Source organism: Asterias amurensis, chromosome 15, assembly GCF_032118995.1.
Source record: "Asterias amurensis chromosome 15, ASM3211899v1".
NCBI lineage: Eukaryota > Metazoa > Echinodermata > Asteroidea > Forcipulatida > Asteriidae > Asterias > Asterias amurensis.
In genome coordinates, this window is record NC_092662.1 from 2,971,472 (window position 1) to 2,996,575 (window position 25,104).

General features: G+C 38.9%; 2 protein-coding genes and 1 non-coding gene across 4 annotated transcripts in view; 2 read left to right on the forward strand and 1 right to left on the reverse strand.

Moving 5' to 3' along the window:
* Positions 1-2,649: 2,649 nt before the first annotated feature.
* Positions 2,650-14,077, reverse strand: LOC139948383 (protein zer-1 homolog). The gene is made up of 14 exons (XM_071946524.1): positions 14,015-14,077; positions 12,138-12,889; positions 11,713-11,859; positions 11,174-11,390; positions 10,085-10,228; positions 9,668-9,726; positions 8,995-9,057; positions 8,408-8,678; positions 7,791-7,881; positions 7,170-7,240; positions 6,360-6,469; positions 5,605-5,793; positions 5,131-5,228; positions 2,650-4,713 (listed from the first exon to the last, which is right to left on the reverse strand). The coding sequence occupies exons 2-14, from the start codon at positions 12,836-12,838 to the stop codon at positions 4,547-4,549; spliced, it is 2,328 nt and encodes a 775-aa protein (XP_071802625.1). The 5' UTR covers positions 12,839-12,889; positions 14,015-14,077; the 3' UTR covers positions 2,650-4,546.
* Positions 14,078-14,661: 584 nt separating this feature from the next.
* LOC139947835 (uncharacterized) overlaps positions 14,662-25,104 on the forward strand; it is a 28,445-nt gene continuing 18,002 nt past the window's right edge. The window contains exons 1-9 of one of the 2 annotated variants that reach the window (XM_071945627.1): positions 14,662-14,744; positions 16,921-17,091; positions 17,521-17,692; positions 18,287-18,471; positions 20,944-21,096; positions 21,663-21,898; positions 22,403-22,551; positions 23,077-23,307; positions 24,059-24,158. In XM_071945627.1, the coding sequence (XP_071801728.1) occupies positions 16,977-17,091; positions 17,521-17,692; positions 18,287-18,471; positions 20,944-21,096; positions 21,663-21,898; positions 22,403-22,551; positions 23,077-23,307; positions 24,059-24,158 (1,341 nt within the window). In that variant the 5' untranslated portion in view covers positions 14,662-14,744; positions 16,921-16,976. Of the gene's footprint in view, positions 14,745-14,900; positions 15,049-16,920; positions 17,092-17,520; positions 17,693-18,286; positions 18,472-20,943; positions 21,097-21,662; positions 21,899-22,402; positions 22,552-23,076; positions 23,308-24,058; positions 24,159-25,104 lie in introns of those variants that run through there. The other variant, XM_071945626.1, reaches the window with a different exon arrangement.
* Positions 24,747-24,815, forward strand: LOC139948553 (small nucleolar RNA SNORD83). Its single transcript, XR_011787461.1, has one exon. It is a non-coding gene; the product is annotated as a small nucleolar RNA SNORD83 (small nucleolar RNA).

The following is a 25,104-nucleotide window of genomic DNA, read 5'->3' on the forward strand; positions in this document are numbered from 1 at the left end:
TTGAAATGTCAATGTGTTTCGCACTTCAAACTGACTAGCTACAAACACGTGTTCAATATTAAAGGCAGTGGACACTATTGGTAATTACTCAAAATAATTATTAGCATAAAACCTTACTTGGCAACGAGTAATGGGGAGAGGTTGGTAGTATAAAACATTGTAAGAAACGGCTCCCTCCGAAGTGACGTAGTTTTCGAGAAAGAAGTAATTTTCCACGAATTTGATTTCAAGACTTCATATTTTAGAATTTGAGGTCTCGAAATCAAGCATCTGAAAACACACAACTTCGTGTGACCATGTGTGACAAGGGTGTTTTTTTTTCTTTCATTATTATCTCGCAATTTCGACGGCCGATTGAGCTCAAATTTTCATGCATATGTTGAGATACACCGAGTGAGAAGATTGGTCTTTGACATATTATACCAATAGTGTCCAATGTCTTTAAAGGGAATTGTTCAAACTCGTTTGAATTTTTAGATTAAGGTGTTTTTTCTAGACTGGTCCCCTGACAAGGATAAAGACAGGCACTGGTCTTAGAGAGCAAATGATTTCATTGGATAAACGTGCAGTGACGTATGCTTTTCATTGTGCTATGATTGGTCCGAGGTGATGTAGTTTGACAGCTTGCACTTTCGGTCGCCTGTAAGAAGAATGTGTGGAATGTACGTGTGAATCACGACTACGAATCTCATTTTAAAATTGATGCAAGTTTTTTAAAGGAACTGGGGTGGGTTTCACAAAGAGTTAGGACTAGTCTTATCTTGAGTTAGGACGAGTTAGTAGTCCTAACTTAGGACTAGCTGTATGTTTTTGATATCTCTTAGGACTAGTCCTAAGTTAGGACTAGTCCTAACTCTTTGTGAAATCGACCCCTGGACTCTATTGATTAAAACAAAAAAATTTACCTACGGTTTTACAAAACAAAATGTTGACATTATACTTTGCTGGTCACGAGGTTCTTAAATAGTAAGCTGATGCAAAGGAACATTACATAATAGGTTTTTGCTTAACATAAACTGACAAACCTGTAACAGTTTGAGATCGATCGGCCATCTGGGTCACGAGAAAAATAATAGTGAAAACCCGAGTACACATTTTGCATTGCACCGATGCCAAAACAAAAAAATAATAAAACGATGATGTTTTTTATCCTTCCTGTACAAAGGTCTACCTTTAAGCGTACAGCAACCTAATAGTGTAAGCTCCTCATTAATTTGTTGATCTGTTTTACAACAATTTTGACAAAGTGGAGGCAGCTGTTCTACTTCTAATGAATCTGTGCTCCCATAGATGAGACATTAATCTTACTGAAGGAGACCATCGTGAATGTGATGATGTTCAGGACTTTAGATTCTCCGAAGAGTACGTTCATCCTGACGTTTGATCCCACACAAACTTGTGAAAATAACAGGTGCACTCACTTCCAAGAAGAAGACGAATTGTGTGTTGTCTAGTTGTGCTTAAAGGCTTTATCCGTAGTGTATTCAGTGTGTTTGGGATTTAGGGGGGGGGGGGAGTGTGCCGGGTTGATTCCCCCCCCCCCCCCCCAACGACATTGCAGTATTTTTCCCCCCGCCGCTGTGATTGTCTCTTTACGTCAAAATTACGTCATAATGAAATTGGCCTGCTCGTTTACCAAATCATTGCAATGTCGTTTGGAGAAAAAAAAAACAAGCTGCCGGCGAGAGGGTCGGGGGAGGGAGGTTTTACCCTCTGTCGTCAAATCGGGCCTACTATATACGTGTTGAGTTTTGATTGTTGATTAACTTAACTTAACTGTGTATTAGACAAACGACAAAGCATTCACAATATAAGACTGACAATCCCTTTAAGACAACAGACAGACACACATCTCATCACAGATGACCACGCCCTTTATATGCACCACCTGTCGAGCCATCAGAATGACACAATTAGGCGTCAGACGAGATTAGCCGAAATAATAATGGTTGCAGTGACAAGGTCATGCAACAACATGTCGGTCGTTTCTTGTTTGTATTTATTCGTCACATCGAGCCGATGACAAAGAACATATCTATTGGAATAACAATTCATTTATTGATAATTTTTGTTGAATGCTTCGACGCATTGCCATAAACTGACAAATCCAGCGCAAGGATTTTCACGCTTTTGTGTAAAGAATTAAAAATAGAATGGAATTCCTTTCTGTTAAAGCCTTCGTATTATTATAAATATTGTAATTGTTTATTAATAAATACATTATGTTTATTATTAAAATAACGTTCAAATTTTGACCATATCCCTCTCGGATATATTATGTACATACTGGTGGAAAGGAAAAACAAAAAGTTTAATTGTCGTGACAGCTACCAGTAGAGGGCGCCATACTTACCACACAATGAACCAAATCAAACTTATTAACTTCCATATCTGGCCCTCAAAATCTGTTCATCCGTAAGCCCAGGGCCTACTACATAATAATAAAGAGGCTGATGCTCTGTTTTCTCCCTATATAGTGGGGTGCACCCTTGATGCTATCAGTAAGAAAAAAATCCACCCAGACAACACCGCTGTATTGACAATAAAGCTTAATAGTTGCTTCTATGGGGAAAGGGATGAACTGGCTCCAAAATTTCTGACAAATGACACAATAAAAATACTGTGTAATAGATATGATATCTTTCCATAATGTTTTATTACAACAGCTTTGCTTTCCAAGTATAATATATTTATTACAATATGATACGATCAATCAATCCATCTACAAAAAAAAGGTTTTGTTTAGTTTACTTCATTACTCACTGGCATCAATCTCTCTGTATTCAGTAAAAAAACACACTTTTACCTCATTAAGAATGAAACAAGCGAGCACAAAAATCAAGGTTTATTTTTCCTGTTTGATTGAAAATGACACCTTCACCAATATTAAATAATTTTTGAAGCTACATGCATAATATTTACTTATTTTATAAATTTCTATGATATAACTCATGCAAGCTATTATAAAAATTATCTATATGACCTACAACATGTACAAAGGTTTAGCGTTTGTTTTAATTGCAAAAACTGCTACTGCTGGTATAACTTAAAGACACTGGACACGTTGCAATACCCATATCGTTGCGGTACCCACTGCCATAACATAGGATTCAAACTGCCTCTGGCTACCGGGCAACCTCGGTAGTCTAGTTGGTAAGACACTGCTCTAGAATTGCAAGGATCGTGGGTTAGAATCCCACCTGAGTAACATGCCTGTGATATTTTTTCACAGGACTCGGGAAAGTACTGAGTATACAGTGCTAACACACATTGGTGTATGGGTAAAAAAAAAATTTAAAAAAATAATATTCTTTATCCCTGATGCAAATTTAACATCTATTATATCGTTGCGGTACCCGCTGCCAAAACATAGGATTTGAACTGCCTCTAGCTACCGGGCAACCTTGGTAGTCTAGTTGGTAAGACACTGCTCTAGAATTGCAAGGGTCGTGGGTTCGAATCCCACCTGAGTAACATGCCTGTGATATTTTTACACAGGACTCGAGGAAAGTACTGAGTATACAGTGCTAACACACATCGGTGTATGGGTAAAACAAAAACAAAATTAATATTCTTTATCCCCGATGCAAATTTAACATCTATTACACTGGACACTATTGGTAATTGTCAAAGACCACGCAGTCCTCTAACTTGGTGTATCTCAACATATGCATTAAATAACAGACCTGCGAAAATTTGAGCTCAATTGGGTGTCGGAGTTGCGAGATAATAATGAAAGAAAGTTGTGTGCTTTCAGATGCTTGATTTCGAGACCTCAAAATCTAATTCTGAGGTCTCAAATCACATTTGTGGAAAATTACTTCTTTCTCGAAAACGATGTTACTTCAGAGGGAGCTGATTCTCACAATGTTTTATACTATCAACAGCTCCCCATTACTCGTTACCAAGTAAGGTTTTATAGCGAATTATTATTTTGAGTAATTACCAATAGTGTCCACTGCCTTTAAGCCGAGTCTGACTTTGGCTACGGCTCTGTCAGCAACAGCATTCCAACCATAGCTACTGTCAAAGCCATTGACTCAGCAATGGCCTTTACTGTTATTGAATCAAGACAATGTACAGCATAAATAATAAATGTCAAATTTGCCTCAAGCATAAATAATATCGTTTCGTTTTTACCGTTATTACAACAATGTGCGTATAGCACTCTTTAATTTGTATTTGAATCAAGATATGGTACATTCTTTGTTAAATTGACAAACTGCTGCTTCTGTATTGGCCTGCTTACTGTCTTTGAATCAAGATAAGGTACAACCTTTGTTGACAAACTGCTGATTCTTTTACTGGTTTTGAATTATTATTCCATACAACATTGGTAATATTGTTGACACTACTGCTACTGATATGCTTACTCTTATCACAATCAAGATATTAAAAGTAAAGCACTTAAAATATAACAAACCACTGTTTTATCTAAGGCTTTTTGTTTCTATTCAATCCTGCCACCTTGGCAACTTAGCTGTGTATATAATATAATTTTTAATTTCAATAAATTTCTTTGTGTTACAGACAGCGTGATCAATTTTTATACAACATGTACGCTACAAGGTTGCTCCTCGCGATTCTCCTCTACAAGTTGAAGCGTTTGTTGGGCTAACCTTCTGACGATGGGGATAGTTCTTGGGTTATTGCATACCTCCTTGAGCAGCGGGAGTCCTTCTTCCTTCTCCAGAAGTTTACAGTACTTGGAAGCTGGAAAATGCAAGCCAGAAATCAATGTGAGTCAGACAAACTTACTTTGTACCTTTTAAACATGAAAATCTGCGACGCAGGACAAGACTGAGTTTTGAGGACTACCACCAATACCTGAAGGTCTGAAAGTTAGACCTGGCCTCAAATCTAATCCACAACACCTTCAGTAAGTGCCGTGCTGCCCTGTGCTTTTACTCCGGTGCCCTTTGCAAAGGTACAACTTCCTCAAAGAAGTGCCCTTTTACCAGAGGAAAATTGCTGTGCCATTTCAAGAGTGAAGTTCTAAGCCTGTTAGATTATTTAGGGAGATAAGATTAAAATAAAACAAAGCAAAAACAATGTGGCAAATGCATCTACATGTCTGCTGAAGGCAACATTTTCTGAAACAAAAAAACCAGAAGGGACTGTGAAACTTACGTGAGACGGTGCATAGGTTGGCGAGAGCCCATACAGCCCAGTGTTGCACGACCGGTGTATGCTCAACCAACAGCAAGCGGAGAATAGGTCCAAAGGATCTGAAGGTATCAAACATCAATATGTTATGCCACAAATTATCAGACAAGAGAGGTGCATGGAGTCTTGGGCCATATAGGGACAATATACACCTAAGGGTAATTTTCCAAAGAGATAAGATTGATGGCAACTGCAAATCAATTTGCTAAGTAAAGTGTGATGACACAATACAAATCACGATGGTAATGCTGACAATTTGTCTTTACAATGACATGTATTGCCTTGTGAAATCAAGCCTAGGGCCAAATAGCATAGAGCTGCATTTCAGGAGAGAAACAATTTGATGTGCTTAGCTACTTTTTGTGCTTAAGCAGCTCTATGCAATAGTGCGAGCTCAGTTAAAATATTTCAGAGATATAGCCACTCATAGCCCCTCACCTATAGTTAATATTCCTCTGTGTATTCAACTCCCAGGAGTCGATGGCTGTGGTCATCTGTTGCAGGACCTCACATCGTTGAGGGTGCTCGATGCTCCAGGTGGAGGGACCATCGGCAGCGATGTGGGCGAGGGTACCTGCAGCATTGTAGCTTACCTCGATACCGTCGCTCCAATCCCCAAGGAGCTCCCTAAGGATGAGAAAGAAACATCTTAAGAATTGTCATCAAATATCACAGGTAAATATGGTCTGAAAATTAGCCACTAGACACAAACTAATTGTCAGCACAAAAACTTCATTTTTAACGAGCCATGGGGAGATGTTGATAGCATAAAACGTTGTGAGAAACGGCTCCCTCTGAGGTAATGTAGTTTTTGATAAAGAAGTATTTTCTGACTAAAATATTTGAGTTGAATTCGAGACTAGCATCTGAAAGCACATAACTTGTGCAACAAGGGTGCTTTTTCTGCCATTATTCTCTCGCAACTTCGTTGAACAATTGAGTTTCAATTTTCACAGGTATGTTATTTTATGTATATGTTGAGATACACCAAGTGAGAGGACTGGTCTTTGACAATTACCAAAGGTGTCCAGTCCCTTTAAAGAGAGGCTCCAAGGTCAAATTCATTTTTGTAATCCAAACATTTTCAAATAGATGGGGTCCTTATGAATGTGAACAAAAACATTACAAGTCTCAAAACCCAGGTTAAAATAATGTGGGTGAAATTAAATTTATGATCACTATCTTAGCCTTACATGAAGACTGATGCATAATTCATGAGATGTGGGCGGAGTCTTTGGACCTCAGCGACGTTACCGATCAATCCCATCATATTCCTAAGAAGCTCTGGTTTGTCTGGGAATGCCTGTTGGAGCAGTCATAGGGAGAGATACTGGTTAGCCAATTTAGAGTTCAGGAATAATGTAGGTGTTAAAGCTAGGATCTGTTTTTGTCAACAACGGAAATTTGAATGTCCAAAATTGACATTTAGGCGATCTTTGTAGATTCAAATTTGTCAACATAGTTTTAGCAAGTGAGCGTTCAGGAATAATGTAAGTATTAAACGTTGAGTCTGTGTTTGGTTTTTGTCAACAACAGAAATTCAAATGTCCAATTTGGAAATTCAAATTTCCCACCCTTTATTACGCCTACTACCATCTTATAACAAGTAGGCTTTCGAATACAAATTAGGCAAGTGTTTTTAGGGTCAAAGTAATAACCCTACCTCTCAGGTTTTGGGGAATAGTGTCTAGTCGAGTCTAGTCGCGACCGATCTAGTCGAGTCTAGTCACGACCGAACATGCTCTGGTTTGTTCTTTGTGAGTCTGTTGGCAAGTGTTGTGACACTTAGCTGACAGAAACACCAACAAGAGATAGTGAAAGACAAGAATTGTGTTACTTGTTTTCCTTTGAATTGTGTTGCTTGGTTTCCTTTGAATTGTGTTGCTTGTTTTCCTTTGAATTGTGTTGCTTGTTTTCCTTTGAATTGTGTTGCTTGTTTTCCTTTGAATTGTGTTGCTTGTTTTCCTCTACACATGAAGATCTAAACTAACTGATAAACTGACCTCTCTGCATCTGATGAACAGTTCCATTCCCTTGCCGTCCAAAAACATCTGACAGTTGTCAGCAGTTTCATCTGTAGAATGATTACATAAAACCAAGGAACCAAGACCATAAATATACAAGATTAATGAGTATTTATCGGTTACTGTCGTCGATTTCACCAAACTCCTAGTTAGGATGCGTTTTAGGACGCTTTTCTCGTCCGAACTCAAGATGGGAATAAGCCTAGCGTTTTCAGACATCGGCTGCAGGTCAAAGTTTAAAGGTAGAGCCACAGATACAACTGTTGTCACTGTAACACTGATTTATAGACAACATTACAAAGAAAGATGGAATGAAAGTCACAAGTGAAAGTTTCAGCTGAATACAGTGTCTACTTGCTGAGAAAACAGCAACCAGCTGTCAAGGCCGTTTCACAAGAATGTTGAACTATTTTATTATGCATTCTTCTTTCATTATTCTCCTGCAATTTCGATGACTAATTGAACCTCAAATTTTTAAAAGTTTTTTTAATTTTAAGCACATGTTGGGATACACCAAGTGAGAATACTGGTCTTTGACATATAGCAAAAGTGTCCATCCAGTGCCTTTTATCATTGATATCCTGTACTATTGTCAATCACCTGTTACATTCCACAGGGTGCTCCATGCTGTCTCCATGACCTCATCACACCTGTTCCTCTCCAGCCTATCCGTGATCAGACTCAGCATACACTATGGAAAATGAACCAATTATCTTATATTTGTCAATCATCGACAAGTGGAACATACTGGCTTTGTGAGGTGTTGTTTTAACACTACACAGTGTGGACCTGAGAACAAAAGAGGTCCACATAATGTAGGGACTTGAAACACTATGTGGACGTACAAACAACATCAACAATGTTGAATAATATAATTCTCCTTAAGTGTACAGAACAAAGGTATGTCCACACAGTGACTGCAACACTGAGCTGTGTTTGTGTGAGTAGGTATACACATTCAAACCGGGAACCTATAACAAAAGAGGACAAAAGGGTCCACAGTTTGGGGAAAGGTCCACGGTTGGAAAACGTGTACAAAACCAATGGGAGATGTTGCAAAACAAAATTTAAACAAAAGAGGGACAATAGGGGGTCCACGGTTGCAGACGTTTACAAGCTTTGGTAGGTTTGGGGGGGGGGTAGGGGGGTTACTAATGACGATGTGGCATTTCAGATTGAAGCTTTTAAATGAGAGAGTTTGATGTAAGGGCTCTCACCTTAATGATACCTAGTCTTCCTACAAGCAGTTTCTGCTCCCCTTCCACATGGCAGACAATAGAGTTACACATGTGAACATAAATCCTCTGCAGGAGACCGTGGGGATCTTCCGTCTGGGCCAACTTGACTAAGTTCTTGACGACACGTTCAAACTGCCAACGGAATTCATCCGGGATGCGGAAGTTTAAGAGGGTGAGTCCACAGTTCTGGAGGAGTGTCATGCTGTCTGTTATCGTCTCTATTGCATCCAGGAGACATGTTATGATTGCTCTAAAAAAAAAAAACAGCAAAAAAAACCAAACAGTAATTGCAGTGGTGCCACGGATTGCTTTTTCTTGTAAACTTTTGATGTGCTATTTTTTAATACACGTATGTGTTTTTTCATGTTTGCTGGCAAATAAAATGAAATGAAATGAAGTGCCCTGAGCTTCTGCCGTGGTGACCTCTGCAAGGTTTTAATTGCCCCATACCAGAGGAAAACTGCTCTGCCCCTTCAAGGGCGAGTTTCAAGGCCTGCCCTTACCCGAACCCAACCGTTGATCCCACATTTTAACATAGGTTTTTGAAAAAAAGGTAGCTAGCTTACTGTCTGTGGTGTATGCTGAGTTTATCGTTGTAAGTACCTCTCGTCAGATGATACAAGGAGGCACTGGAAAAAAAAAATGAGCAAATATTATTAAAACTGAACAATTCACAGGAGTCAAACTGGCCACTCATCACCTGGGCTAAATTTCATAAAACTACTTAAAGCACATAAAGAAGCCAAGCCAAACAAAATTATGTTTGCCAGAATATGGTTACCAGCCAAACTACCATGTCACATAAACAATCTGTGACTGGTATCCTGCTAACTTCTGCTAAGCAAAAATCAATAAATATTGATACATTTTTGTTTGCTAAGTAGAAAGGAGCAGGACGCAGTCATAAGTTGTACATGTGAGTAGTGTGGTTGGTTTGACTACTAACCTTTATACTCAGCAGAAAAGAGTGAAAAAACATGCATAATTTTCAGCATGTAAACACATTGTCACTTATTTTAGTAGTATCAACCAAAACCAGCTGATGCCCTTTTTTTAAAAATAGGTTTTCTCGAATATTACATCATTTCAGAGGGAAGTATTTCACAGAATAAATGGTTCTTAAATGAACTTTTTGTAATTAGTAAAACATAAACAATGTTACAGAAGTTTGCACAGTCGTTTTGCTGTCAGTCTGTATCTTAGTCGGGCTGTCTGTTTGTTTGTCTGTTTCTTCCCTACCTTCCTGACACCTGGACCTGGTTATCTCTTGGGCAGTACCTCATTGCGGCCAAGATGAGCTATTTTGGGGTAAAATCATAAAAAAAAACCAATTTAACCATTCATTTTTCAAATTGACACTTTGGTCGAATTCCTACTAATTTCTACTAGACTGGCACCTTCAAATGGTTTACAGGAAAGTGCGCCTTATAAATGCTGTATTGTTATTATTACTAGTATTATTATTACTATTATTAAACCACTTGGCCTTGACACGCAATGAAGGACAAAAGGTCAAAGGTTAACAGTAACAAGTGTCATGACCAGGAACCCACACCCTGATGAATCAGCAACCAAAACAGGAGTCTGATGCACCAAACCACTTGACATTGACATGCCATGAAGGGTTAAAGGTCAAAAGGTTATCAGTAAAATTACCTCCACTGCTCTGGATGGATTGACACACTCGACGGCACGCAAGAGTTCAAAGAAACTGTTCAACCCCTCAAGGAGGTACGACCTTCTCTTCAGGTACACCTCAATAGTATTCAGAATCTGATCCTCGCTGAAGACGCCAGCTACCTGAAAACATCAAACAAAATTGTGAACCCTCAAGGTTAAAGGGAAAGTACACCAGTAGACCAGTCTTCTCACTTGGTGTATCCCAACATAAGCATAAAATAACAAGCCTGTGAATATTTGGGCTCATTTGGTCATCAAAGTTGAGAGAAAATGATGAAAGAAAAAACACCCTTGATGAATGACTTTGTGTGCTTTCAGATAGGAATAAAAGACTTCTTGAGTGAGAAATTACCTCTTTCTCAAATACGCTACTTCAGAGGGAGCCGTTTCTCACAATGTTTTATACTATCAACAGCTCTCCATTACTCGTTACCAAGTAAGTTTTTATGATAATAATTGTTTTGAGTAATTACCAAACGTGTACCTTCCCGTTAAGAATTGTTCATAAGTATTTCATCCTTGAAGATGACTAGAGCAGGCTAGTCGAAACATTGAGACAAATTATAGAACTCACTCCATGGTAGTGAAGTTGTTAAAATAAGAACATCCCTGATCCACTAAGTAATTGTCTTTACTATTTCCTACCTCCCCAGGTAGCACTTAATAAGCAGGACAGTTCTTTTCAGAACTAAGAATTCCAAAGTCTACAACTCGACAGTACAACAAGTAGCAATACAGAACATGTCTAGTTTTTTGGTTTGGTCTTTTTGCCCCAACACCTACAGTCTTGGTCTTGGATAGTTGAGGTATTAAAACCTATAATGGGAGACTTTGGGACGCTAGGTGGCAGCAGACTTACCAGGTAAATTTCCATTGTTTACATAGTTCTGAGCATGCGCAAATGACCAAGAACAATGGATTTTACCTGGTAAGTCTGCTGCAACCAAGCATCCCAAAATTCTCCCATTGTCCCAATGTGAGTAAATCCTGTTTTATACTTCCTGCGAATGCAATATGAATTCACTTCACATTCGCAGGAAGTATGAACCGAGCTTAAAGACTAACCTTTATGGCTGGAAGGTGTTCCAACTCACTCTCGTCCAACCCTAACAGTCCAAGAAATTCCAATGGTTTGGATAAACCGCGGAGGCCTTCAATGCTGCACTTCATCCTCTGTGTTTCCCCATCTGCCCCTTGATATACGGAATCTTCATTCTCCATGGTGTCTGTTTTGTCTTTAAGTTCAACTTCATCCAGAGAGATGTGATCTTTTGTCTCCTCTCTGCTCAAGGAAATGAAAAACAAACAACAAAACTTCAGTGTCAAAAACTGTGAAACAACGAGCCAAATAACTATTGACTATTCATGCCTTATGCTATGGTGCCCAATGCTTCTGCTGTCAACAAGGTTCCAATACAAACTATTTCCCATAGAGGTGCCCCTTACCAGATGAACAATAATTGCTGTGCCCCCTTCAAGAGCCAAGTTCAAGGCCTGCAGAGGCAATACAGCCTTGGGTGCAGCTATTGTGATAACCTGTTGACCAGGAGATTCAGGAGTTTTTGAATTAAGAGAATAAAAAAAAACTACAAACAACTTCTCACCTGTGTGTTGTCGTCTTTCCTGCCTCGATGAAATGGCCAGATATGTCAAGCGAGCTCAGATGAGGCAACGATTTCACCATCGTCTTCAAGAAGTTATTTGTCAATTTCAAAGGCAAGTTGGAATCCGCAACGGATATGTCCAAATGCCTGCAAGAAAAATGGTATTATGCCACAATGAGGTCAGATGAATAGTTAAGGTCAATATAAGGTCAGATTGATAGTTAAAGTCAAAATGAGGTCAAATGGATAGTTGAGGTCAATATAAGTTCAGATAAATAGTTGAGGTCAATATATGGTCAGATGGATAGTTAAGGTCAATATAAGGTCAGATGAATAGTTAAGGTCAATATAAGGTCAGATGGATAGTTAAAGTCAATGAGAGGTCAGATAGAAGACCAAAATTGAAACATCAATTTATGAAGTACCTTAGCTCCTTTAGTGAACATAGAAAGTCTGGACCACTCGATACCAAGTTACAGTCATGCAGTACTAACGACCGTAGCTGAGCACTCAAGGGTCTCAAGAACGTTAGGTCGTCGCCCTTTAGTAAAACTCTTGAGAGGTCTAACGACACAAGGTTAACCAGGGGTTGGAGTAGCCTCTCGAGCTGATCAGTGCTCAGCTCGGTGAATCCAATGTTTAAAACACGAAGATTCTCCAAAGGAAAATCACAGAGGTCTTGTCCGAACCCCGCTAGAAGAAGAACGTTCTTGCTGATATCCAAAACTTTAAGTGACGTCTGTTTAAATAAATCGGGCAGGCATTCAACCGTGAGTTCTCGACAGTTACTTATGTTAAGTTCAAATAGTTTATGACGAGCCAACGATGCGATGGTTCGGTTGGAGATGTTTGATCGGTTCAGGTTCACACGTTGAAGGGCCACTTGGTCTGTGTTGCAAAACACTGACATCAGGTCATCCATCTTGTCCCTCTCAAGGGCTTGGTCGCAGAGTCTTGCCACCATAAGGTCAGCAATATTGGAAGGGATGAAGACATCTTTAAAGACGGTAACTGGCGTCTTGTTGGGGCTGACGACGGTGCAGAACGTCTCAATGTGAGTGATGCAGTATTCGATGAGGAGATCCAGTAACTTGGGGGCGGTGAGAGGAGGGGAACTGACGGCCATTGTGAAACATCAATAAGTTACATTTCCATGGTAACAATCAAAACTGTTCATCTGAAAAAGTTAAAAAATATTTTTTGAAATCCAAGTGAACATCAAAGGTTAACGTTGACGCATCAAAAGATGTGATTTAATCCAGTTTTTAGGGATGAAATTAAGTAACAGAGAGTGATGTTTTGAACACCAACAAGCCGAACGTAGAATTAGTACACTTGCGGACGTGTTTTGTAAAAAATCACTTTAGAGAGTTGGCTCCGAGACCATAATTTCTTTTCTAAGAGGAGCCATCACTCCTTCCCCCCCAAAAGTATCCAACATGCATGTATCATCAGCAATGAATTAATACTTTATCGCTGACTGTAGTAAAATAACACTTTAGGAAAAGTTTCCGTATGGCGCCACCACTTTTTCATTCGATATGAAATAATATAGTATCTAATTTACCTCAATGAGATATCCCTTTTTGTAAAAATTAGTGAAAAAGTGGTGGCGCCATACGGAAAGTTATCCACACTTTATATAAAATAAACAATTTGAAATCACAAACCCTTCCCATTATTGTTGACAGATCAATTAGTTTACCTTTTATACATTTATTTATAAGTCAAAGCCAACAAGTGTTTATGTTCATTAATTACATCTGACATGAAATAATTAAACAGTTCATTAAAAAAAAAAATAACATTGCCATTGGGGATACTCAACAAACTAGACAAAGGAAACTAAAAAAGAGGAAACCACAACGCATTTACACAATTAAAGGAAATATAATTTAAATGCCACTGATCAATCAATACTATTTTGGTATTATTCACTGATTCGAAAATTAGAAGACAATCAATACAAATCATTTGTTGACAGACAAGTTATGATTAGATGTATTTGAGCTTTGTGTCTCATTTTTGTTGTCAGCCACGTCAACAAACTTTTTCACTGCTTTGCTAATCTGCATTCTCATCTGTGAGTTGTTACCGAAATTGAAAAACAAGAACTTAGAATAGAACTTAGAAGTAACATCCCGGACTGAAGAAGTTTACAATAGTTGTGATAAAGTCTGCCTGACTTTTGCTCGTTATTCCTGATTATAGAGAAATAAGGACCTTTAATCAAAATATTACCACAAAATTAAAAAATGTACAAATATGTCAAGATCAATCACAAACAATCACTTGGCCTTACCTGAAAAAACAACAACAGCGTATTCTGGACTTTCGTGATTTGCTGACATGTGAACTATGGTACCCGACGTGTGATAGAGCAGCGTAGGTTTTTCACTAACGCTGATAAGCCAATGCCGTAAATACACGAATTGAAAAAAATATGACAGGGACCCGTCTATCGGTATGTGTCAGAAGATGTGGGCGGGGCCAAGAGTTTTAAAAGAGAGGGATTCGATTAGTCGAGGGAGTGAATACTTTACAAATAATCTCAAGATACTAGGGTCCCTTCCCACCTGTGATGATTTAAGGGTAAATAATAAATAGAGAACGTGAACAAAATTCGCCTCTTACTTTCTATTGTAAAATTCTTCCTCCCCTGAGTGTCTGGGGAGGGGTAGAAAACCTCCTCCCCTGATGAGCGGGCTGCTCATCTAATGCTCAAACAAAATGGGAAAACGTAGGCATAGGCCCTGTTTTCACATAATATTATACTTAAATACAATGTTAACAACAAGGTTAAATGTTTTAATTGATTGAAACAATACATATATGGGGGAAAAACTTCCTTCCCAATCCCATCCCATTTTCAAAATGTTGGTTTTTGGTGAATCCTTACATCCCGCTGCATCACTGCTGACACTTGTTCAGCAGAGTAGCAAAGCGGTTCAGAGATCCAGGGACTTGGGCCCACCGCTGCCACACGTCAAGCCATGGAGGTAACAATCTACAAACACAAGAAAACATTCCAGGTACTATTAGTTAAATAATGAACTTAACTTGATAAATCAATTGAATTTAATTTGTTTTACCAAACATTAATTGAGATCGCCAATGATGAGGAGATGTCACGCACTACGTCGGCTCATCTAATTTACATATTCATATTGTAATTCGCAGCCCGACGCCATATTGGATTTGCGAACGCAGAAATTGTTGTTCGCAGATAGCTACAAAGCAAGGATTGATCTTCGAAAATCGTAGCCATCCTTGTGAAAAAACATTAATTGGCGATTGTTACTATCGCTTTAGTTATTCCCAACTGAACAGGCAAGGGTAAGTTTGTATTTACTGTATTTAGAAATGTGAAATTTAGCCATTGTATTTGGATGGTTCAAAAGGAATTGATATCTGAAACCTGCTAATTGTGCATTGTGTATGTTGGTTTACGTGCAATTTTATTAAACCGGAAAATGCCCTGAAATATTTCGGGTATTATCGGAAGATCTTTCTTTGTAATCAAATATTACTTACGTGTTAGCTTACTGATAACTTACAGCATTGTTGCTTATTAATTTGTAGTGGTTTTGGACTGCATTTTGGATTTGGCCCACTTATTTGTGTGAACATTGCCTTTTATTTTTTAAGTTTTGAAAAAAAGTACTTCGAAACATGGATACTGACACATAGAAAAATCATTTGGAGTTGGCTAACGCTGGCGACTAACTTTAAGTTTCTGTGTTCGATGGCTGTGCACTCTGAAACACTCTTCTTAACTGATGCTAGTTTGTTAAAAAATGAACATGAAGCATTTTGCCGTGTCAGTGTGTGTTTTGGTTAAAAATTAAAAAAATTAAATAAATGTTGAGCTGAAAAATTTACAAACTCTGCAATTGCTGAATTATTGGCTCTGGAGTCTGTTCAGTGTTCTTAGACTTAGTTGACTAACTAAACTAAGCCTGGTCCTTACTTCACAGCTCTATTTTTGGCAGTGAATATTTTGCGTGAGTTCAACAGTAAACTCATCCGCATTGTTTGTTGTGTATTTGTGACATAAAAAGGTGCATCGCGTGTTCGAATTCGCAGGAAGTATGAAATGAACCAGGCTAATGCTTTTGTCTTTCATTTGAATTGATTGTGCATTGTGGATTTATTATTAACACCTGTTAATAAGTTATATTTTTATATTCCCAAAGTTTTAGTAAGTTTGTTGTTTTATTTATACAAAACACTACCATGCAGATCGTATAGCATTCCTTGTTGTATATAAATTCAGTAGCCAACGTTATAATAGTGGATTTTTGTTGTTGCTGCATAGCGAGTGGTAGCCCTTCTTGGCCTATCATTAAAATCAATCAACACGCTGTGCATTTGAATTTTGCTTTAAACCACTTCATGTGACGTTTATGTCCCGGAGTTTGTCTGGACTTGCCAGTGATCGGCAGACGGTGTATTTCGACCGCAACAACTTTAGGAGTCCCTAAATTTGTTGCCCTCAGCTGAACTTTTGACATGAATTATCACCTGGACATTCCATTATGTGGCCTGCTACCTTGCTACACTTCATTTCATCTGTAGAAGATAACGTGTGAATGCTTTTTCTTCTTGACGTTTGCCTAGAACTGGTTGCCTGTAAATTGCCCCAGGTGACATGGCTTTAAGTTTTATTCCTCATGTTGTATTTCGAGTCATGGATTCATTACAGATGAAATTTTTAAGTTTCATTACAGATGAGATTTTTAAGTTTTAAAGACAGTGTACACTACTGGTAATTGTCAAAGATCAGTCTTCTCACTTGGTGTATCTCAAAATATGTATAAAATAACAACATGTGAAAAGTTGAGCTTGATCGGTCGTCGGAGTTGCAAGATAACTATAAAAGAAAAAAACACCCTTGTCACACGAAGTTGTGTGCGTTTAGATGGTTGATTTCGATACCTCAAGTTCTAAACTTGAGGTCTCGAAATCAAATTGGTGAAAAATTACTCCTTTCTCCAAAACTAGGTCACTTCAGAGGGAGCCGTTTCTCACAATGTTTTATACTATCAACCTCTCCCCATTACTCATTACCAAGTAAGGTTTTATGCCAATAATTATTCTGAGTACTTACCAATAGTGTCCACTGCCTTTAATGAACCATCTCACGTGGACGAGTGCAAGTTCTCCGTTAGCTTCCTCAAACACCAATTTCATGTTTTTCTTTGACAGGGGCAACTTGCTTGTTCCGTGGGTAGCCATTACAGCCCGATGACACACGCACCAGAATGTCTGAAAGGTCGGCAGCAACAAGTAAAGGGAAGGATGGCAAGCAAAAATACTCATCTCTCAATCTCTATGATACATACAAAGGAAAGACTGTAGAACCCCAAAAGGCAACAAGTGAGTTTAATACTTTGTCTCAAATGAGAATATATCTCAAAGTTTTGAAATGATTCCTTGTTTCCTTGAACTCAGTTTTATGATCAGGCTTGCCTTGCCATGTGTATACATTTTAATATGCAAATAGTTTGCAAACAGATGTCTCTAGTTACCTTGCATGTGGGAATTTAGTTTATGTTGGAAGCTTTTCGACAAAAATATCTTGTTGCATGGAACGGGAAATGGAGCTAAGAAATAAAAAGAAATTTAAAATAAAGTGACTGTCAAATTTTATTCTTGATAGTTTAGACACGTGAGGTAACCAACGATGGTGTACATTTGACATCAAAAATTCAAAATTTTATTTAATTAAGTTTATTACATGTGGATAGTTCTAATTGAATTTTGGTGAGGTAGTTTACAATCTTTTGTTTATTTGTCCTTTTACAGCAAGCCATGGACGTGGATTGCAAAGTCTCGGTAAAGTTGGTACAGCACGTCGCATGCCCCCTCCTGCAAACCTTCCAAGTTTAAGAAGTGAAAACAAAGGAAACGACCCCAACGTTAACCTCGTACCCCAAGGTGGATCAGGATGGATCGGAGGCAAAGAGAAACCAGAAAGGTTAGTCACCTCTGCTACTCACTGTCAGGATTTCACATTTTGCATTGCATTACTTTAAAGTATCAAGGGGTGTCGTGGCAAAGCGGGTAAGAGCATCTGGTGTTTTTGTACAGCAGATTGGGATTCGTGTTGCGGGCGTGACACTTGTGTCCCTAAGCAAGACCTTAGAACTAGAATTGCTTCTCTTCACACAGGGGTAAACTTGAGGGCAGAGATGGTAGGTTCCTGAGATTGATTAAGCTTAGTTGCACTAAATGGTTGCACAGGCTGATAAAATGATTTAAGCCTCTTTTTATAAAAGCTGTTTTAATGTGTACAGCGCCTTGGGGTCCAGTCATGGATGTAAGGCACTTTATAAGCTTTATTTTTTCTTCTTCTTCTTCTTATTATTATTAAGGAATTAGCTAAATGGCGTAGTGACCTAGGTTGATAATGTTGGAAGCGCTTTGAGACGCCGTTTGGGTGTGTAGAGTGTATTTAAAAACCGATTACCATTGTTTCTTCTGGGATTATGTGCTTAAGCAGTAAAATTGGGCCTTGATTGATTTGATCGCCATCTGATGGTTTTATGTCTTTCAATGTTCCCTAATGCAGTTCTGCAGGAGATCAGAAAACAACCAATACCAATACCCAATCAGGACCAAGCACATCATCAACAGCAGCAGCACCAGCGGCAGCAGCAGCCCCAGCACCGCCTGTAGTGGCACCAGTCCAGCCCAATGTAGAGAAACAAACGGGTTCAGCTTCATGGAAAGCCGGTGCTCCGAGTGTATCCGAAGGTAAGAAGAGTTTTGTAAACAAGAAATATAGTATGTAAACATTGATTTGAGTGACTTTTGAAGTCGAAAGTAGCAAAAACATTGGTGCTTGATGTCTCTGTCTGTGAGTTGGGCCATACACGCTAGGGTAGTGTATTTACTCTTCGCATCATTTGCACTGACTTTCATGCTCTGAAAGGATCTGTACATCATTCGTTTTTACTAAATTCACCATTTCTTTACTCAAGATCAACACAGTCGCATAATATTCCCTTCCAATGCAACGCAATGTGTTCTTACGATTGTTCTATCATGTTGAAATGAGTAGTTTGAATCAAGTATTACCTTGGAGTACGTTAAGTAGGTGTGAAAAATCAATAGGCCTCTTGCAAAATTTCCTTTCTACGCACATAGAACAGGTAACGTATACAGTTATTTGCCTCTTTTGGCCTCGGTGAGGGCGCTTTTTGAGATTTTGAAAACGTACACAAGGGGTCTATAATAAGGTGCCCAGTTTGTTCACTTTGAACACATCAAAATGATAAATTGAACACTTTGCCAAACTACATAAAAGGGTGGCCTAAAGATACCTGAAACACCCGTCTAGTACACACTATGGTTTGAGATGGCTTGAACTCTTAGTTGACATGAAACAAAGGATCCATCCATCTATGACATGCATGTATAGTAACGAATGAAGCAACATTCAACCACGACATCGTGAGTCATAACAGATGAAAATTGGAACTTCCCATTGCGTGGACTGAACCACAGAATTGACTAGTTGGAATTTCCCTTCAGCAGTAATGATGTCATGTTGAGAGACAAACTTGATTTAAAGACAAATTATATTTTAATCTATAAGGCAAGATATTAAAATCAGTTAGGTTGTTCAGGGTCCAATTTCAGGCACAAATTAGCTTAGCACAGCATAAGTAAGCTTACCAGCATTAAGATAATCAGCCAGAATACCATTCCACTTGTAAAAACTGTGAATGGTATCCTTCTTATTTTTGCTAAGTAGAAAACTGTTCAGCAATATTTGCTATTTAAGCAGCTCCATGAAATTGGGCACAAGTCACTTAAATAGTAGAATTGAGTGAATGTTATTCAAGAGAAGATTCAATGCCTTTGGAACATGTAATTAAAAGAACAACATGAACAGGATACATACAGTTGTGTTTTCGTAGACAGTCAGTCAGATTAAAATTCAAACGGTGCAAAATCCTATTCAAAGGAAATGATCGCAGACTTTGTAGGAATTGATACTGTAGGTCATGTGACTCGTAGTCTGTTTACATGTATTTAAGTTACCAGCCAAAATACCATGTTAAGTACAGCAACGAGCTGGTATCCTACACATTTTTGCTTAGCAGAACATTTTTCAGCACTCTTTTTTCACTTAAGCAGCTCTATAGACCGATCCGACGCGCACCAGGCGCGCAAGTGTTTAGCACCGCACGCCAGTGCTGGGGTGTACATGTGCCCAGTTTTGTGCACAAAGACTTGAGGAAATCATGTTTCTTTTCACTCTTTATGGAAATTAAATGTTTTCCTCAACGAATAACACAATTTCCTTAACGGGACATCATGATATACCAATGTAGATCACTGACCACAAACATTTGCAACAAAATATAAGCCAAATCATCTTGAAAAAGGTGATTGTCTTAGGCGAGTTAGGGGTCAAAGACGCAGAAACTGCATAATAGTCGCTAAAATGCATTACATCGGCAAGGTATTTTGTCAGAATTTCAGTATTTTACTTTCTGCTTAATTAAAAACAAAATCAAGAATGTAGTATGTTGTTATATCAAGCAGCCATATCAAGGAAATTTCATAGATTGTCGAGGAAGACATTCAATTCCCATAAAAAGTGAAAAGAAAACAATTTTCTTGTGTCTTTGTGCACAAAACTAGGCACAAAGACTACCCAGCAATGGCGTGCAGCGCATGGCGGCGCCCAGCACTTGCGTGCCTGGATCGGTCTATACAATTTGGGCCAGGACATGCAGGTTATCTGTATCAGAGCAACACTTACTCAAATTGCTGTTCATCGTGTAAAAAGCCAGATGATGTAGAGATTGGATGAGTTCATGATTACATCTATCCACTACCCATTACTGATGGCTTTTCGCATATAGTCAAATCATGTTTACAAATAACACCTCCGTCTGTTTGAAGTCTGCAGTTTGGAAATGGATTTCCCTTCTTTGTTTTTAAATCTGTAAACCTGAGCCAAGTTTTAAAGCTTAGGTAAAAAATGTTGCTTTAATGAAATTCCCGCTAAGGAAAAAAATTAACAGGACACCGGTCACAGATTGTTCATGTGACATGGTGTTTTGACTGGTAACTTTATTTCTGTAAGCAGAATTTTGTTCCGTTTAGCTAATTTTTGTGCTTGAACAACTCTATAAAATTGGGTCCAAATTTAAAATCCTGTAACACCGGTATATTAATGAAATTCTTAAATTTAAATTTATGTTTGCACAGGCAAAAGTGTTCAAGGTGGACAAGGCGGCGGTCACGATGGGTTCCAGATGGAGTTCCCTACACTGAGAGCGGGTGCGACCCCTGTGGAACCACAACGCAAGGAAGCGCCAAAGGAGGTTCAATATGGCCCAGGACCAAGCCTACGTCCACAGAGTAAGCAAACATTTAGTACAAATTAACTCGGAGAAGGTCATTTTACAGCATTGGGAGAGGTGACAAAATAGTCACAGACAGTGTTCACGTTTTGTGTGATCAACCATGTACATGAAATAGTAGGCCCTAAACCTATGAGAAAAAAAAAAAAATGAAAATCTGTTGTTTAAAAAAAATTGAAAGCCCATGTATACAGCTTTTGCTGAATAGGGGCTAGCCTGGTGTATCTGGTTCACATAGCAAGCTGCCTAGCTTGCAGGCTTCTTCAGGCTTGCGGGCAATAGTAATTCAGTTCATATATGAAGCATGGTTGGTTAATTTTTTTATTTTTCAGTATCAAAATTGTCTTTGTAAAAACGTTGTTAATTACACCATCAAAATTATTAAATAGGAAAGACACCATAGTCTCCTGCTTAAATAGCAAATATTTACACAGAATTGTAGTTTAACAGACACATATAAAATACTAATCAAAAGGAAGCATTATACGTTGAAAACAAATATTACCAGTAATATGCAATGATAGTGATAAAAATAATGATTATTTCCGCCTTTCTGCCCTTCAGATGTTGCAAGCTGGCGAGAAGGAGGCAGCACCCTGAACAAAGCAACTGGCAGTGGGACGGGGGCGGGGGCGTCAGGTCCCGGCGGGGAGGGAGAGGGTGGCCAGTCCAAGGACAAAGGCCCAATGAATCCTCAGATGGGGACTGGCCACCTACCACCTAATATGAACGGAGGGCAGGGAGGACCCCTACCGCCAGGAGCTATGCCCCCACAGTTCAGGGGTATGATGCCTCCATTTGTAAGTAACATTTCATTTCTGCCTAAAAAAACTTTTGAAATAAAACTGTGTGTAACTTTGATGATGATGTTTCAAAGATCAGATTTCACACTCACAAATTTTTCTTTTTGTTTTGAAAAACATATCTCAAATTTAAATTGGGGTAATCCTTAAGGTGATCATTAAGGTGATCCAGGAGCTGCCGTTTTCCAGGTTGTGTTATAAACTTGTGTGTGATCCCTGGTTATACATCATTAACAGGTTGTATGGCTTCTGACTGGCACCCGAACAAAGATATTGTCAAACTAGGGAGAGCCGCCAACATAAGAACCGGATGGCTCAGTTGGGAGAGCTCTGTTATGTTAACCCGAAGGTTGCTGGTTCAAATATTACTTAAAATTTACTCAGTCAATTTCCTTTGTGGTTTATTACTTAAAAGTTAAATGTTCAACTGAATGCTATATTTTTAAACGGTGTACTTTTAAAAGTGATTCTCAAAACAACTTTTCTTTCTCTGTCCTGTAGATGTTCGGTAGGGGCGGATTCCCACCGGGTGGACCCCAAGGCCCAGGCGGGCCACACCCTGGACCCGGAGGACCACGAGGACCCTATCCCATGGGCTTCCCTGGAATGCAAGGACCCAGACAGGGATTTCCCCCACAGCAAGATCAAAGGTCAGTTATGTTTACCAACCACTTACCTATTGGTAGACTGCAAGCATTTTGTTTACCAGAATATTTTACCAGCCAAACTACCATGTCACAAGTGCAATTTGTGACTGGTATCCTGTTCATTTCTGCTTAGCCGAAAATCATTCAGCTTTATTTTCTTGCTGAAGCAGTTCTATGAAATCGGGCCTAGGACTTGATTTCACAAAGCACAAAGATCTGGTATCCTGAAAAGGTTTGCTCAGCACTTTTTTCCACTTGATTAGCTCTTTGGAAACTAGTCCTGAACAGGTAGGCAATAAGTATCAGTGCAACGCTTGCTCAAATGGCGGCACTGTACATTGTTTAATAAGCCAGATGATGTAGAGATTGGATGATTTCATGATTACATCTATCCACTACCCATTACTGATGGCTTGTCTCACAGTCCAGTCATATATATTGTGGAAAAAGGGAAATATTGCTTTGTGAAACCGATCCCTGGAGATAGTTTTAATAGTTTATAACAACTCTCTCTCTCTCTTTCTTCAGACAAATGAAACCGGGCGGTCCCGGCAGAGGGCCCCGAGGCGGAAATCAAGATCAGCGAACGTTGGGACGCTTTGAGAAGACGACGATCGTCAGCGAAGAGACCCTTCAGCAGCTGGACTCTCTGGACGTATCGGTCAAGAAGGCCGACGGTTGGGCCGGAGCACACGGTGAAGTGGACTACTCCGCTAAGCTGGTATTCAGTGATGAGGAAGAAGGTGGGAAGGGTCGAAGGTGAGAACAATCAACTTTGTAAACCTCCCCTCGTCGGTGATGTGAAAGATCAAATTCATGAGAAAAGATGATGAAACCATTTAATAACCTTCAGATTGCAGAGATGGGCTTTTAAAACCAAAGATAAATGTTAATATTGGGCTTTATGTTGCAAGTTTTTGAGCTCACATGCTTTGCGCTCAGAGTTCAGTTTTTTTTTTAAAACAGCCTATTACATCAGGGGACATTCTTTGTGGCAGGACGGCTTTGTAGAGGTGCTGGTCACCTGTTCCTCCTCGCCACTCACTGGCTTGGAATTTTTAAGCTATTTTGATTCATTGTTTCTTTATGTATCGACTTGTATATATATATTTTTATGCCAGTGTATAGTTTAATAAAACTAAACTAAAACTAAAACATTCCTGGACCTTCTTTCATTTTTGAAGACATGAAGAGTAAAATTTTTTTTTAAAGAAATTTGAAGGGCGGTCAGAACAACTGATCGAAATGTTTAGTTGTCAACCACTGGTTCTTTTTCAGAACCAACACCACTCAAAAGAGATGTACACATGGTGCTACCTCGAACCTCGCCAAACAATTTGAGTTGCCAGATGATGTCGATGTTCGATGAACGTGTGTTATGATTACACCTTATCCACTACCCATGACTGATGGCGCTCACATTGTGAGGGGAAAACAAAAATAGTGAAAGTTATTTTTATCTGATAAAAAATCATCAATTTTTTTCTGGATTGTTTTTTTCTGAATATAGAAGAGGCGGCAATGATCCTCATCTACAGCGAGAGCACGGAGGTCACGGGCCACCAAGAGATGACAACGTCGATGACAGAAGATTGATGGATTCAGAAAGGGTGAGTAGGAATTGTTTTGGGGGCTGATTTAAAGGTACTGGACACTCAAAATAATGTTTAGCAATGAACAGCTGTTCTTGCATCTTGCATTGTTGTACTCTCCCATAAGCATTGCTGCTGTCCTGGAGAGGGTGGGTTGCAATTTTCATTTGTGCTCTGTGCTTGTGCTTTCAAGATAGTGCTTATAAGGTGGTGATAATGTCAATTTGTCCTAAGAGGGATTGGTAGCTCCATCCTTCTTATAGCGTATTATAGCTGTTGATAATATAAAACACAAGAAAAGTCTCCTTCTGAAGTAACATAGTTTTTGAAAAAGAGGTATTTTCTCACTCAAGTATTGGAAGACTTCACGTCTGAAGCCTTTTTTAGGCATCTGAAAGCAAACAAATTTGTTTGACAAGAGTGTTTTTTCTTTCATTATTCTCTTGCAACTTAAATGACCAATTGAGTCCACATTTTCACAGATTTGTCATTGTATTCATATGTTTTGGATACACCAAGTGAGAATACTGGTCTTTGACAATTACCAAAGGTGCCCAGTGCCTCTATTCAGCCCAGTATACTAAAGGGGTGTTAATACACTGAGCAGCCAGATGATGTTGATTTGGATGAACGACGTTATGATTACGCCTTATCCACTACCCATGACTGATGGCTAATAACAGTATCCAACATTACCCCTCTTACTGTGTGACCGTTCAATATCATCCATTGTGGTTTTGAATGATAGATCAAACTTTGTCAGCCTATACCGTCTTGTGGTGATCTCATCTACAAAGTTTACACTTGAACACAGTTTAACTTTCTCAAAGGGTTGGTTAACACATTGATAAAAAGCACAAAGAGTAAAGATAGATTCAACCTCTTTGAAGTGTTCCATGAGCTTGTCAAATCTTTAAAAAAAAATAGACTTCAAAAACAAGGAATGATTCTCTGTTTTTAAGCT